Source organism: Schistocerca americana, chromosome 2, assembly GCF_021461395.2.
Source record: "Schistocerca americana isolate TAMUIC-IGC-003095 chromosome 2, iqSchAmer2.1, whole genome shotgun sequence".
Taxonomy (NCBI): Eukaryota; Metazoa; Arthropoda; class Insecta; order Orthoptera; family Acrididae; genus Schistocerca; species Schistocerca americana.
In genome coordinates this window covers 141,538,715-141,555,442 of record NC_060120.1, presented here as the reverse complement: position 1 = coordinate 141,555,442, position 16,728 = coordinate 141,538,715, and the positions used below count along the sequence as shown (strand labels likewise).

Here is a 16,728-nt window from a genome sequence, read left to right as displayed (position 1 = left end):
TAGGATGGTGCCATGCGGGAGTCCATAGACGTACCCCAGATTTGCTTGTAGGTAATGCCTTCAAAGGAGAAGTAATTGTGGGTGAGGATATAGTTGGTCATGGCGACTAGGAAGGTGGTTATTGGTTTGGAATCCATAGGGCGTCTGGAAGGGTAGTGTTCAATAGCAGTGAAGCCATGGGCATTAGGAATGTTAGTATACACGGGGGTGGCATCAATAGTGACGAGCAGGGCACCGTGTGGTAAAGGGACAGGAACTGTGGAGAGTCAGTGGAGGAAATGATTGGTATCTTTTATATAGGAGGATAGGTTCTGGGTAATAGGTTGAAGGTGTTGGTATATGAGAGAAGAGATTCTCTCAGTGGGTGCACAGTAACCGGCCACAATGGGATGTACTGGATGGTTTGGTTTAGGGAGCATTTAGAAGGTGAGAGTGCAGGGAGTGGTAGGGGTAAGTAGAGAGATGGACTCTGGGGAGAGGTTCTGGGATGGGCCTAATGATTTGAGTAGTGCCTGGAGATCCTGCTAGATTCCTGGAATGGAGTCACTGTGGCAAGGTTTGTAGGTGGAAGTATCTGACAGCTGACAGAGTCCTTCCAACATATAATCCTTGCAGTTCAAAACAACTGTGGTGGAGTGTTTGTCTGCAGGTAGGATTATAAGGTCAGGATCAGTTTTTAGATAGTGGACTGCAGTTCTTTTTGCGGATATAAGGTTAGTTTGCATGTTGAGGGATTTGGGGAATGATGGTGAGGCAAGGTTCGAGGTTAAGAAATTCTTGAAAGTTAACAGGGGGTGATTTGGATAGAGGAGTGAACTGAGTTAGGCAAGGTTCAATATTGGTCTTTGGTTGAGTCTGATTGGTTGGGTTGGTGGCGAAAAAGTGTTTCCACTGTAGGGACTGGGAGAAGGAGAGAAGGTCTTTAACTAGTCGTGCATGATTGAATTTGGGAGTGGGGCAAAAGGTGAGGCCTTTGGAAAGTACTGATATTTCTGTGGGACTAAGTCTTCTGAAGGAAAGGCTCGTGGCTGTGTTGTGGGTCTGTTTAGGGTCTGGGTTCTGTGTAGTGGTGGGAGGGAGTTTTTGAGGGTTAGGTAAGTGCAGTAGGTCTGCGAGACAAGGTTTGTCAGGTATGAGGGGATGTGGGGGAGGTTTGGAGGTTGTTGTAGATGTGGTGGACAGTGGTGCTCCGAGGTGGGAATAGGAAGTGAGCAGGATGGAGATCTTTTTTGAACTGGCATTGTGCATGTTGCTCAAGTACATCCATTGTTACATTCCATCCTGGATTTTCCATTGTTTGATATACAACAAAATTGTATTATTATTATTATGCTGTTTTCTAACATCAGCTGTTCTTTGTTTATGGTGAAATTTTACCACAATTTGCCAAGTCTCCTGTACTTGAATCAAATGATTTAAATTATGTACATTATGAGACAAATAAACCACAATTCACTTGTCGGCCCCAAAGCTGAAGAAACACCTTTCATCTACTGCTGAGCATTTGCAAAATGCTCACAATCTAGTATTGAGGTTATCAAGTTATTTCCATAATTAAAGACAGGAAGAGTAAAGGGCCATTCCATGTGGTGGAATAGTTCAATCACAACAATTTTCTGTGTAATTTTAATTTTTGTAAGAGGCAAACTGTTAATATATGTTGAAGCTTAATGTACTATAGTAAAAAGAATGTTTCTAGCATTTGTAGACCGAGCGAGGTGGCGCAGTGGTTAGCACACTGGACTCGCATTCGGGAGGACGACGGTTCAATCCCGCGTCCGGCCATCCTGATTTAGGTTTTCCGTGATTTCCCTAGATCACTTCAGGCAAATGCCGGGATGGTTCCTTCGAAAGGGCACGGCCGATTTCCTTCCCCATCCTTCCCTAATCCGAGCTTGTGCTCTGTCTCTAATGACCTCGTTGTCGACGGGACGTTAAACACTAATCTCCTCCTCCTCCTCTAGCATTTGTAGACTTAGAGAAAGCTTGTGACAGTGTTGACTGGAATAGTCTCTTTCAAATTCTGGAGGTGGCAGGGGTAAAATACAGGGAGCGAAAGGCTATTTACAATTTGTATAGAAACCAAATGGCAGTTATAAGAGTTGAGGGGCATGAAAGGGAAGCAGTGGTTGGGAAGGGAGTGAGACAGGGTTGTAGCCTCTCCCCGATGTTATTCAATCTGTATATTGAGCAAGCAGTGAAGGAAACAAAAGAAAAATTCGGAGTAGGTATTAAAATCCATGGAGAAGAAATAAAAACTTTGAGGTTCGCCGATGACATTGTAATTCTGTCAGAGACAGCAAAGGACTTGGAAGAGCATTTGAACGGAATGGATAGTGTCTTGAAAGGAGGATATAAGATGAACATCAACAAAAGCAAAACGAGGATAATGGAATGTAGTCAAATTAAGTCGGGTGATGCTGAGGGTATTAGATTAGGAAATGAGACACTTAAAGTAGTAAAGGAGTTTTGCTATTTGGGGAGCAAAATAACTGATGATGGTCGAAGTAGAGAGGATATAAAATGTAGACTGGCAATGGGAAGGAAAGCGTTTCTGAAGAAGAGAAATTTGTTAACATCGAGTATAGATTTAAGTGTCAGGAAGTCGTTTCTGAAAGTATTTGTATGGAGTGTAGCCATGTATGGAAGTGAAACATGGACGATAAATAGTTTGGACAAGAAGAGAATAGAAGCTTTCGAAATGTGGTGCTACAGAAGAATGCTGAAGATTAGATGGGTAGATCACATAACTAATGAGGAGGTGTTGAATAGGATTGGGGAGAAGAGAAGTTTGTGGCACAACTTGACTAGAAGAAGGGATCGGTTGGTAGTACATGTTCTGAGGCATCAAGGGATCACCAATTTAGTATTGGAGGGCAGCGTAGAGGGTAAAAATCATAGAGGGAGACCAAGAGATGAATACACCAAGCAGATTCAGAAGGATGTAGGTTGCAGTAGGTACTGGGAGATGAAGAAGCTTGCACAGGATAGAGTAGCATGGAGAGCTGCATCAAACTAGTCTCAGGACTGAAGACCACAACAACAACAGTAAAAAGAATATTATTTCTTTCTTATAGAATGTAAAACAAAGCAGTACCTCATCTAATACTAAGGAATTTATAAACAATCACATGCGTGATGGAACAGGACTCAGTAAAAAGAGTAATTTCATCCTTTGGAGTGTAAGGTGGAATTCTTATAAAAATGAATTATTGGTAGTGGCAATTTTTTTTCAGTTATGCATTAGGGGTGCTGCTTGGTTATGCAAATCATGTAAATACAATAGATCAAATAATTAATATATTAAGAATATATATTTCTGTGATGGAAAGGGATAGGCAGAGTGATGGAATGGGACAGGTGTGGTTATCCTCTACTCAGTTTGAACAAAACTAAGTTTTTTTTCCCCGACAAGTGACTTACATAATATCTTACATAGATGTCAACATTATGGAGTTACAGGATAAATTTTTAATGTTTATGCTGCAGTTGTGACATCTAACCTAGGAAATAAATCTGACAATTGTCAATGTCAGGGGTAGAAAGAACTTTCGCAGTGTCAGATTGTAGTACACAAGATGTATCATTACCCTAAAACTAAATTTTAAGTCTATTTTGTTTTTCAAAATACATAATTTCGTACTCGTCTCCATCAGTTCTCACAATTTGACTTATGACTTGGTTGGTTCCACTTTTGGCAGCAAACTTAACCATAAAGGGCTCAAATGAATTGTATTTTTCTTTTGAAAAGGATCATTCATTTTGCATTTGGATACTGTGTGTGGAAAAACAGCTTTATCTTTTTGCACTGATTGAGCATCAGGAATTGTATGAATATGCCCCACAGCATCATCAAAACCGCTCTTTTGTATTTGTACTTCATCTTCCGTTTACAACATCACAGTGGCAGATTTTGAAACTTTATGATCTCATTCACAAAATGATTTAGCATCAGCGATATAGAATTTTTCACTCAACGCAGCATGCCACACATGACGTTTTAATTTTCCACCTATACCATCAACCTTACCTTTACCATGGCTTATAGCCAGGAAATTCCATATTAATAAAAGCTGCAGTTGCACTTGAATTAAGGTAGTGTTGCTTAACGTATACCATCATATGAATTGACTGGCTGGTCCATCTGAAAATATGTCTGTAACCTTCACATTTGGAAACTTCATTTTAATTGTAATTAAGTTGTTTTAGAAAGGCATTGCATATTTGTTGTGAGAAAGTTCATCACTGATTATAGCATAACTTTGGAGAACAGTAGGAGATATCCAGGCAACAGCTGTAAATATGACAACTTGTTGTGAACCCCAGAATTCAGACTGGATTCTGTCTTGCAGTCACACTGAATAGTTTTCAGCGAAATCTATTTGAACCACTTTATTCTTTTTTTCTAAGAAGCAGCCACTTTGCATTTTTACTAAGAAACAATGATTAATAAATTGAGGTATGTTGCTGATTAGCTCTTTGAAAGCTTCTGATTAAGTGTCTTCTTTCACAATTTTAGCAATCCTCCCTTCAACATTTTTCCACGTGTCTCATGTTAATTCAGCCACTGCCAAACTGTGGCCAAGAGCAAAGTAGAGCACACTGAGGCACAACATGCAGCTGAACACAACACACTTGATTTTGATTTGATCCATTATAAATTGATTTTAATGGCTGCTTCACTACCCAAACCATAAGGATCCTTCCCCCACCACTAGCTTTTCTGACCTGCACAGGTGGGAGTTATCCCTACAACACTTTCTCTGCTCCCGTAATTATCCCGACCTGATATTACGGTAACATACTATCCCCACACCCTCCACCCAAAAGTTTCCACCTCCTCTGTCCATTCTTCTCCTACCTATTCTCGTCTCCCACCGTGTTTAATTGCAGCCCTCTGCCAACACATATCTGCCTGTCTTTCCTCGCTCCTCTTCTTTTTTGATCCATTTTTCCCCATCTCCCTGCCCCCAGCCTTCCGACACTGTGCCTGTTGCTATTCTAGTCCCCGCACACTCCACCAGACAGCCTTCATCGCTGTCTCCACCTGTACACCATCCCCCTCCCCAAGATTACTGCTTGCATCCCACATGATAGTTGCATCCCGCATCCTGGCCCGAGGTGCTGGATGCTGGAGTTCACAGGTGTGTGTTTGTGTGTGTGTCTTTCACTGATGAAGGCTGTGGCTGAAAGCTTTATGTAAGTGTCTTTTAATTGTGCCTGTCTGCAACTTGATGAGTCTTCTTTACAGTAAGTAGCAATATGTCTTTTCCTACATTGTTGAAAATCTAGAGTATAATTTTGATTCATCCTCATTATTCTGTTTGGTATGGGTCCCACATTTGTTAGAAATATTCTATGTGAAAAGTCATGTATATAGGATACTCCACAGCTTGTATTTATTTGATTAATAATATATTGTTGAACACCATGAGCTGCACTTCAAAATTATATTTGGGCATATAGTCCATCATCATTGGCATGTACTGTGCATGTCCAAATCAAACAGTATATCCCAGTATATCCATCAAGTACGAAGTCCCTATAATTGTTGAAAACAATTTGGATCTTTGCACGACACAGATCGTCATGTGTACATGTTATAGTTGTGAAATGTACACTCTTAGCGGTCTGTGAACTGTGAACTGCAGAGATCCACATCATTTTTAGCCATTATTAACAGAGTAGTGTCCATTACCAGCAGGAAGTGTGGCTATTTAGCATTTCCAAGCTGTAATGTGTACCCACGGTGCTCTGTGTACTGCAGATATCCACACTGTTTTTTACCAATATAAAGATTTTATACTTGGCGGACATGTCACTTGATTTAGATATGCAAAGTATGTGCCACTGTTTGCCCAAATGTCAGTCTAGCAAATAAGTGCAGCTCATTGTGTTCAACAAAATGTTTAACAATATTCTACAGAGGTGTGCACAAATGTTTTGTAAGTAGTCTTCCTTGTAGATTGATTACATATCTCTAATTCCTATTAGTGAACCAAAGTGTGCCACCTGCTTTGCCTACAACTTGACCTATGTGATCACTTCATTTCGTATTTGAACAAAATGTTACCCCTGGATGAGTGTATGAGTTGACTGACTCCAGTTGCATTTAATTGATATTTTAGTCACAGAACACTATTTTTTTTTGTGAAGTGCACAGGTTTACATTTGTAAACATTTAAATCAGGCTGCCATTCTTTGCACCACTTTGAAATCATATCAATATCTGATTTTTGTCATCATACAGTACTTCACATTAGATAACTGCATCATCTGCAGAAAAGTGTAGATTAACAATAATGACCCATGTCATTACTACACAAAATGAGCATAAGTGACCTTTACACAGTTCCCTGGGGAATGCCTGAAGTTACTTCTACACCAGCTGATGACTCTCCGTCCAAGATAACAACCTACATCCTTTATACAAAGAAATCTTCAATCAAATCACAAATTTTGTTTGATATCCCATAGGATAACACTTATTATTTCAGAAGGCAAGAAATACTGCATCTACCTGGCTGCCTGTATCCATAGCTTTTCGAATGTAATCTGAGAAAAGCACAAGTCGGGTTTCCCATGGCTGATGTTTCTGGAATCCATGGAGGTTGACATGAAGGAGGTCATTCTGTTTGGGATACCTAATTATGTTTGATTTTAGGATATGTTCTAAAATTCTGCAGCATATATCTGTCAAAGACATTAGACATTAGTTTGTGGATCACTTCTTTTACACTGACATACATGGGTGTGAGCTGTGCATTTTACCAACTACTTTTACAGTTTTAAAAACTTTGTTTTGTGGGTGTCCACAGCCTCAGTATGCTTTGAAAATGAAAATATGGTCAAGTGGGCTGTGATCTATTTATTGTCCATGCTTTTAGCCAATTTCAGCCTTGGGTTATTTTCAAGCACATTTTACACTTCATTTTATTGAAGCAGGAAGCTTAAAACATGTGCTTGAAAATGACCCATAGTTGAAATTGGACAATTGCCTGCATAATAAACAGATTACAGTCTGCTTGACCACATTTTAACTCTCAAAATACTTTTATGGTTAATAATGGGGCTAAGTCACTGACAAATTATGTGGAGAATCCATTAGGGGTTCCATTGGGCTCATCAAGATTTGTTCAACTCTAGCCATTTTATCTGTTTCGCAGTAAACCACTCATCATTGCACCATCGCAAAATTTAAACTGGGGCAGTACTCATGGATGTTCCTGTGTAAAGGAACATTTGAAAATGGAGTTCAGAATTTCTGCTTTTCATTTCCTTCCCTCATTTTCATTTTTCCAAGAGTGTCAGTATCGCTAATTGCCTTTACATTTGGCCAGAATTTCTTTGGCTTTTGCGAGACATCTTTTGATAAGATTCTGCTTTGGCAATTGTTAAAGGCTTCACACATAGCACTTCTGACAGCCAAACACATTTCTTTTATCATTTCTCTGTTTGCAGCTCAATGCTTCATTTTATACCTATTATTCAGTAGTCGTTATTCCTTATAGAGTTGATACACAGCAATCAATATACCTCCCATTGTGAACTGTTATCTAGGTTCATATGTAAGTAGTGCTGATGCATGTACTATAACAACAAATTTTATTCTATTGTGAATCCTATTACTTACAATGCAGTGGTGACATTCAGTCATAAAATTTAGGGAATATGATGTAATTGGATAGATAAAAAAATCTACTCACCAAGTAGTGGCATGAGAACACACATATTAAGGTATTGAAATTTGCAAGTCTTTGGGCTCCTTCTTCTGACACAAGGGTTGAAGAGGGAGGAAGAGGAGTAAAGGAAAAGGACTGATGAGATTTAGCAAATGCCATGGTAAGTTTCCTCTGACCCGCAGTTGTGGGCAACTTTCCCCACTTTGTAAATCTCACCAGTCCTTTTTCTTGCACCTCTCTTTCTTTCCCTTCAACCCTTCTGCCAGAGGAAGGAGCCACTGGCTCCGAAAGCTTGCAAACTTCAATACCTTCATGTGTGTGTTCTGCTGCTGCTGCTGGTCGTGGTGAAAGAGAGAGAGAGAGAGAGAGAGAGAGAGAGAGAGAGAGAGGATGTATGTGAGAAGGGGGAGAGGCTGTCCTTTGCATAGTTTGCATTACCCTTCTATGTATTTATTTTGTCTACTTTGACGTAGCATCCATTCTTTTCTTTGTGTTTCTGTTTGTAACTTAGTATGTATAAAAATTGATTTTGAAACTCTGAGAATCATTGTTTACTTTTATTTTTTAATTAGTCACAGTGGTAACATCTGGTGGTTCATAGAATATTTTATGTTTGAAGTTCGCTGTGTTCTCTCCATTATAACCTGTTTGTCTAATTGTTTTTGTATTTTCTTTTAATAGTTTTGTTTGTTGTAAACTTCAGATGTGAAGCCTTGGAATTTAAAATATCCAAGTCACAGAAGAAGGTAATCAAACGATTTAATCGTTTTCTGGCTCATGGTTTGTCCAAATCAAATGATGATGCCTTATCTCTTGAAGGATCAGAAGCTTCAGATGACCAAATTCAAGGTACTACATTAACTAGTTAAATATTCATAAATCACTTTAAGATGATGGAGAATTTGTTTGGTTCACAGGCTGAAACAGTTTGTTTTGTTGTACAGTTAGTCACTATATGTATCTGCTTGCAACCAGTATAAGGGAAAGTAAATAAAGTAGAGAAAAAGACTGTAGTTTAATCATTAGATCATAAAGACAATATGTTTAGAGCCCCTACCAGAACATCAAATCTGTATATGAGGCTTGGAACTTTAATAGTGGCAACTATTTATTTACAGCTCATACAAAATAGATACGTGTTTCAAAGTTTTACTGACCTTCAAAGTAGTCACCAGCATTGTGTATAACCTGTTGCCAGTCACGTTGAAGTCGTAGGATACTCTTTGCAGTGCCAGTTGTGTTGACAGTTCAAGCAGCGTGGTCTATTGTCTGACGAATTTGTAGCAATTTTGAAGCAAATGCTGTTCATTTTTGGAACACAACCTAGGACCAGCTTAAGAGACAGAAGTGATGACACTTTTTGCAGAACCTGACCATCATTTTGTAGGACAATGCTCAAGCACGTACAGTGCAAGTTGTTACTGATTTGTTTGACTGATGGTGTTGCTAATTGATATACCACCTACTGCACTCCCCTGACTTAAGCCCTTGTGAGTTCAACTTGATTTCTAAACTGAAGTACACACTTCAAGGCATTCGCTTCAGAACTGCTATAAATTTGTCGAGCAATAGACCGTGCCGCTCCAGCTGTCAACACAACTGGTACTGCTAAGAGTATTCTACGACTTCCACATCGCTGGCAACGGGTTATACACAATGTTGGTGACTACTTTGAAGGTGAGGAAAACTTTGAAATATGTATCAATTTTGTACGAGCTGTAAATAAATAGTTGCCACTATTTAAGTTCCAACCCTCGTATAACGGCTGATTAAAGATTAAAACATATGTATTGGATATATGCTGCCAAGTTAAGGGCTTACTGCCAAGCTGGTCTTAAAAGTAAAGAGAACATGTCAGCAGGACACAAACAGATGAAGCAATACACATGAAGAATAAGGAGAAACCAGTGTAGACATGAACTCTTTGAATATGTTACTCATTAGAATTGCCAGTAATATCAATGACACTAACTGCAGAGAGGACAGAATAAGTAAAGCGCATCAACATCTAATTTAACTGGAAGTAGAGAGAGAACTAATCAGGATGTGAAACAGAAATCAACAGCATTTGACAAACTCACAGGCTGTGTTAACGAAACAATAGAAGTGCCTGCATAGACCAAATACTGTCTGTCATTTGGACTGGAAACAAGATGCCAGATTGTCTAAAAACAACCGTTCAATGTCAGAAGGTGACAAACAGGAAAGTCTTTACAGTGTTGCTTCAAGAAAACACTGTCACTTTACTTTCATAAATGAAATTCGTTGAGTAAGATCCCAAGTGATTAAGCAATTTGAGTTGCTAGATCTTATTTTGAACAAGGCAGGTAATGGAAACAATGAAATTATGGTTTCTACTACTTCTTCTTCTTCTTCTTCTTCTTTCTGAACAGGTCCATTAACAAGCATGTTTAAGCCACTAAGCGAGCTTTATGCTGTCTCCAATAGTCATTTCTGTTCTCTCTTCTGTTGCACATTTTCTTCATTCTCCTTTTGGAACATCTTTTTCTTAAAAAAAAAAAAAAAAACCATCACACTTGTAATTTTATTTCTGTATTTTGTTCTTTCTTCAATTTTTCATTTATCTATGCTAATTTGATGTATGTCTTCATGCACTTCCATAATTGGATTTACATTTCTATTTTTCAAAATGCTGTATACTTTTGTCATTCTGTGAGTACTTCATCTCTGCATGTGCCCCCCAAAAAAGGTCTTATTTTCCTAATTTCAGATTTTATTTTTTCTGTGTGAATGTATACTTCTGTGTTCATTCATAATGTTTCTACTGTTGTTCTATTTTCTAATATTTTCTTCACAATCTTGCCTTAGTTTTTCCTGACTTTTGCATTTGCTTTCAATAGAGCATCATTAAATTATTGTCACTCTCTTCAAATGTGCTAGAAAAGATAACATAAATAGGCTAGGGAAAACATATCTGTAGTAAGAATGTTAGAGTAGATGCATGGGAGTACAGGAAGGCCTCTTACTTTGAAATAGAAAATGGCTTAATAGAATGGTTTGGAGTAATGTAATCTATTCAGAAAGAATTTTTTTTGGTTCTTACCTCATTTCATCATGGCTGTGGAGAAAATAATGAAGACCTATGAATGAGATTGAGAAGGGTTAGACCTCTGATGTGAATTTACTGATGGTGCCATTATGTTAAAGAAAATAGAGGAGACAGTACAGAAGAAGCCTTAAATGTTGAAAATTTTTATCAAAAAATCAGTGCATTTAACAGTATTAATGGCACGTAGAGAGGAGGTGGAGGAGGAGGATGGGGAGGAGTTTCAAACTTAATTCTGGAAGGAACAAGGCTTGAATCAGTTTCAAAGAATCTTTGGAGTTTCACGTCAAATGACAACAATATAAAGCATAAGTTCTCAATAGAATACATACTTTCTGCTTATCCTTGCTTGTGGATTTAAAATATAGGAAAAAATAAAATTATAACAGCAGAAATAAAGTTCATCAGAAGCAAGATCTGATGGATGTAAAATATAAAATAGACAATGAAAAAGTAAAGTACATGGAATAGAGTCATTTTACAGGTACAGCTCCAGTGACGGGACCAGAATTATTATAAAGAACACAAGTGCAGAAGGACCCTACTTTTATATAGATGTAGTTCTATTCTGCCCAGGAGGTCCTTGACCCTACCTCCTCCACCGCACGTCCTGGCTGTTCCCTGCTATTCTGTTGTACTTTTAGATGCAGTTAGCCTCTCCTCCTACATACTCATTCACTGTTTTAGGATAACACTCTGATGTAAGAGAGATCTTAAGAATTCCTTATCCTTGATACAAGCTGATGTAGAAATCTATTGCTCTCATTATATCTCTCAACTTACTTTATTATTGTCTGCCCTATTGGTGTTCATTACATTGTTAGCCTTTTCCCTTTCACTGTTGTGGTTATCCTCGCCACCTGTCTTGAAAGAATTGTGTGCATAACAGTCCAACCCATATGCTTTTATATCTCATGCAATTATTTCTCATAGCTGGAATGCATATTGCTTTCATTGCCTCTGTTTTACCACTTCTACATATTTTTACAGTTTGATCAAATTTCTAGCAGATGTCACCAACTTCAGGTGAACAAGGCACAGCTGACCTCACTGTTTCTTCCCTTAAACCCAATCAGTCAGTTATCAGCTTCTATCATAAAGCCTTGCCACACACTCACAGTTCTGGCACTGCTGACCTTACTGTTTCTTCCCTTAAACCCAATCAGTCAGTTATCAGCTTCTATCATAAAGCCTTGCCACACACTCACAGTTCTTGCAAAAACGCCGTTGCAGCCCTTTCGCAAAAGCAAATTATGTCATTTAAATTGGCTTGCATGCTCTTGATAACACGGGAACAGCTAAATTAAGAAATTGCATAAAATGTACATTAGACCAAAGATTGTACCCAACATGCCAGAATGTGAGTCACAAAAAGTTGTTGCTCTGTTATACTCTGATGATGATTATATGAAGACTGCAGGAAGGATCAACTCAGGTTTGCTAAGTCTTGTTCATTACACTCTAAAATGTCAAAATCTCCAAATAACACCCACAAGGCTGCATAAAACACAATATTTATCTAATGGTCAACAATGAAAGTTTCTTTAAATTCTGAGACTTGTAAATGTTGGCAGCCCTACAGACAAGCGACTAGAGCAAGTTTTGGTGTTCTCGTAAAGATAAGTCATTTTAGATTATAAAAATAATTAGTTTAGTACTGTTACATGGTAAATAGGTGTATCAGTGTGCTTTTTAAGCGTACCTTTAAAGGTTTCATTTTTCTTTACATAATATAGCAGAAAACGTGAAAAGATCGTACAGTTGGGTTACAGTCGTATTTTCTGTTTGCGTTTTGCCGCAGCAAATCTATATAATTTCGTTTAGTTGTTCTTTGCTCTCTCCAGCAATTTAACAGTAGTGTACCTCTTCCTTATTTAACTCACATTTCCAGAAAGTAGCGTGAAGTTTAAGTTGTTGTTTCAGAAACTTTGCACTCTTGTTTTTGCTTACATACAGTTGCGTATAGGCCAAATTTGTGGAAATGGCTCTGAGCACTATGGGACTTAACTACCGTGGTCATCAGTCCCCTAGAACTTAGAACTACTTAAACCTAACGAACCTAATGACATCACACACATCCATGCCCGAGGCAGGACTCGAACCTGCAACCGTAGCAGTCGCGTGGTTCTGGACTGCGCGCCAAGAACCGCTAGACCACCGCGGCCGGCCCAAATTTGTGGAATCATATTTTTGTGTTTATCTGTAATTTAACTGACTTATTCTCAATAAACTATTACATTTATCATGAGTGAAAAGTGCGTGACTTCCCATAGACTTGTTAGGTCGGGGCTCTGGTGTGACGGGTGCTATAGTTTTTTCCATGTGGGTGACTGTAGTGGCATGGGAATGGGGGCAGTAAATGAGACTCATCAGTGGTTTTGTAGGATATGTAGTAGAGATTGGAAGACACTAGAACAGGAGGGGAAAATTGCCGCCCTTCAGGCTGAGTTAGACAAGGCCAGGGGAGATCTTGACAGGTTAAGGAGGGAGAAGGGTAAAGAGAGGTGGGAATTGGCAACAGGCAACAGGAGGAACAGGCCTAGAACTTTGTCTGACAGCTTTGTGGTGAGTGTGGAGAATAGGTTTGACCTGTTGCCGCAGTTATTAGAAGCTGGTGAGCCTCAAGCAGTTGCAGGTGTAGACAGGACACAACAAACTTTCAGCAGCAAATTGAAAAATAAGAATGTAGGGAAATCAGTAAAGAGAAAGAAAGTATTGTTGTTAGGTAGTTCCCATGGAAGGTGTGTTGGCCAACTTTTCCAGGATGAACTAGGATCAGAATACCAGGTCACCAATTTTTTTAAAACTAGATGCTGGTCTTGAGAAAGTGACAGAGGATTTAGGATCACTTTGCAAAGATTTCACTAAGGAAGACACCGTTGTTATAGTGGGTGGACCAGGTAATAGTATTGACAGAGATCCTGGGTACAGTATAGCATGTGACCTAGCAAAGATTGCATCAGCATCGAAGCATACTAGTGTTGAGTTTGTATCTCTTTGTGGGCACCATGACCGACCTCATTTGAACTCTTCTGTCAAGAGAGTTAATTTGGAGTTGGAACAGCTGCTTATGTATGGTGCAGGGTCACACATTGGTGTGTTTCCTGTTGATTCTCTCAATAGGTGGGATTATACTATGCATGGCCTTCACCTCAACAGGAAAGGGAAGGGTAAACTGGCTGGGAAAATAGCAGGAAAGTTAAAGGGGGGAGGCACTGTAGTGAGTGATAAAATACCAGTGGTTATAGGCTTCAGAAAAGACCCTTTTTTAGGGCAGGGAGGACAGAAAGAAACCAAGTTTTAAGAGGGTTTAGGATTGAGACAAACCTTCAATTTGAGAAAGAAATCATAAAACATAATTCTAGCTTGTTACATTAGCATAAACAGCTATTGGTTAAGAATTTTCAACAATCAGCAGAAATTTCAACTCTACCCATTTTAACTCAGTCAATGTGAAATGTCAGCTATCTTTATTGCATCAGAATATTCGAGGACTGAGAAATAAAATTAATGAATTAAGTATCTGCATAGATGAATTAGAGTCCTCAAACCCAGCTGACATAATCTGCCCATCTGAAGATCATGTGACCACTGGTATAGAACTTTTCAAGTATTACAGGATTTAGGTTAGCACCTCACTTTTGTAGAGGAGAAAGGAGGAGTTGCCACATCCATCAGGAACTGTCATAAATTTAAGAGCATAGGCATTCATAGATTTTGCCTAGAACCATATATGGAAGCATGTGTAACAGAAGTAGAATTTCACAAAAAACCCTTCATAATATTAAGTGTATATCGAGCACCTGCAGGTAACTTCAATCTGTTCATAAACCACCTTGAAGCTGTACTGGCCCATTTAACAACCAAAAACAAAGAAATAGTGGTTGCTGGTGACTTCAGTGTAGATTTCCTTAAAGACTCTCCCATAAGAACTTATTTGAGTCAGTAACACTATCATTCAACTTAATTCCCACTGTTAAGTTCCCCACTAGGGTAGCCAAATGCTCACAAACAGCCATTGATAATATCTTTATAGAAAAGTCCAATGAACAAAATTATATTACAAAACCAATAGTCAATGGCCTCTCAGACCATGACATACAGTTCCTTCTGTTAAATCTTAATACTGAACAGGATATAAAATCTGTCAAATCTAAGCTCAAGAGGGTAATCAATAAGCCAAACATAGATTATTTTAGGACACTCCATTGAGACATTCACTGGAGTGATGTTTACAGTGGTCATGGCATGAATGAAAAATATAATACTTTCGCTAATAAAGTCCTTATCTTATCTGAGCACTGTTTTCCCCCCAAAACTAACCAAGGTTAGAGCAAAGTCCACAAAGAAGCCATGGATTGATCATGGAATAGAGGTATCTTGTAAAACAAAAAGAAAACTGTATCTGGCAATCCGAAACAGTTCTGATGTTGATGCTATAGCACATCACAAGAAGTACTGCATTAAAGACTGTAATTCTTACATCAAAGCAAATATATTACAAGGAAAAGGTAGTCATATCAGATGACAAAATAAAGACAATATGGTATACAGTGAAGGAGGAGACCAGTAGAACCAGACATGAAGAGGGACAAATAGCATTAAGACTAAATGATACATTGGTGACAGGTGTGTATAGTGTTGCAGAACTTTTTAACAAACATTTTACAACTGTTACTGAAAAGATGGAGCTGTCAGGTTCTGTAGATGCTGCTATGGAATACCTCAGACCAGACATTTCAAGTAACTTCCATAATATGAATTTGACCCCCATTACCACAGCAGAAGTAATGTCCATCAAAAATCTTTAAAATCAAAAACATCCAGGGAGTATGATGAAATATCAACAAAGTTAATTACAGAATGTGATTCTGAGTTAAGTAACATATTAAGATATCTGTGTAACCAGTCGTTTATGAGTGGAATATTTCCTGAATTGTTGAAATATGCTGAAGTTAAGCCACTGTTTAAGAAGGGAGATAGAGAAATAGCATCAAATTTCCATCCAATTTCTCTTTTGCCAGCATTCTCAAAAATTTTAGAAAAGGTAATGTACAATCAGCTTTATAACCATCTTATGACAAATAACATACTGTCAAAGATGCAGTTTGGATTTCTAAATGGTTCTGATATTGAGAAGGCTATCTACACTTACAGTGAAAATGTACTTAATTCATTAGACAAAAAATTGCAAGCAAATGGTATATTTTGTGATCTGTCAAAGACATTTGAGTGTGTAAATCACAATATCCTTTTAAGTAAATTAGAATATTATGGTATAACAAGAAATGCTGCAAAATGGTTCAAGTCTCATATCTCTGGCAGGAAACAAAGGGTGTTATTAGGAAAGAGACATGTATTAAGCTATCAGGCATTATCCAACTGGGAACTAATTACATGTGGGGTGCCACAAGGTTCCATTTTATGGCCCTTACTTTTTCTTGTTTATATCAATGACCTTTCATCAGTAACATTACCAGATGCCAATTTCGTTTTGTTTGCCGATGATACAAACATTGCAATAAATAGCAAATCAAGTGAAGCCTTAGAAAGATCAGCTAATAAAATATTTGTGGAGATTAATCACTGGTTCCTAGCCAATTCTTTGTCTCTAAACTTTGAAAAAACACACTAAATGCAGTGCAGAACTTGTAGGGGGTGTCCCACGAATATATGCCTGACATAGGATGACAAGCAGATAGAAGTGGATGGTGTTAAATTTTTGGGATTACAGCTTGATAGTAAATTCAACTGGGAGGAGCACACCACAGAACTGCTAAAGCGTCTTAACTAATCTCTCTTTGCAATGTGAGTTGTGTCACACATAGGAGATATAAAAATGAAAAAGTTGGCATACTATCCTTACTTTCATTCCATAATGTCATATGTGATTATTTTTTGGTGTAACTCATCAAACCAAGCTAAAGTTTCCTGGGCACAAACACGTGCAGTAAGAGTTATATGTGGTGGGAACTCAAG

General features: G+C 38.3%; 1 protein-coding gene across 2 annotated transcripts in view; it reads left to right on the top strand.

The window, feature by feature from the left end:
- The window catches only part of LOC124595724 (arginyl-tRNA--protein transferase 1), a 162,904-nt gene that overhangs the window by 3,523 nt on the left and 142,653 nt on the right, over positions 1-16,728 (top strand). For both annotated transcript variants that reach the window (XM_047134591.1, XM_047134590.1), the window contains exon 3: positions 8,386-8,531. In XM_047134591.1, the coding sequence (XP_046990547.1) occupies positions 8,386-8,531 (146 nt within the window). The remainder of the gene's footprint in view (positions 1-8,385; positions 8,532-16,728) is intronic.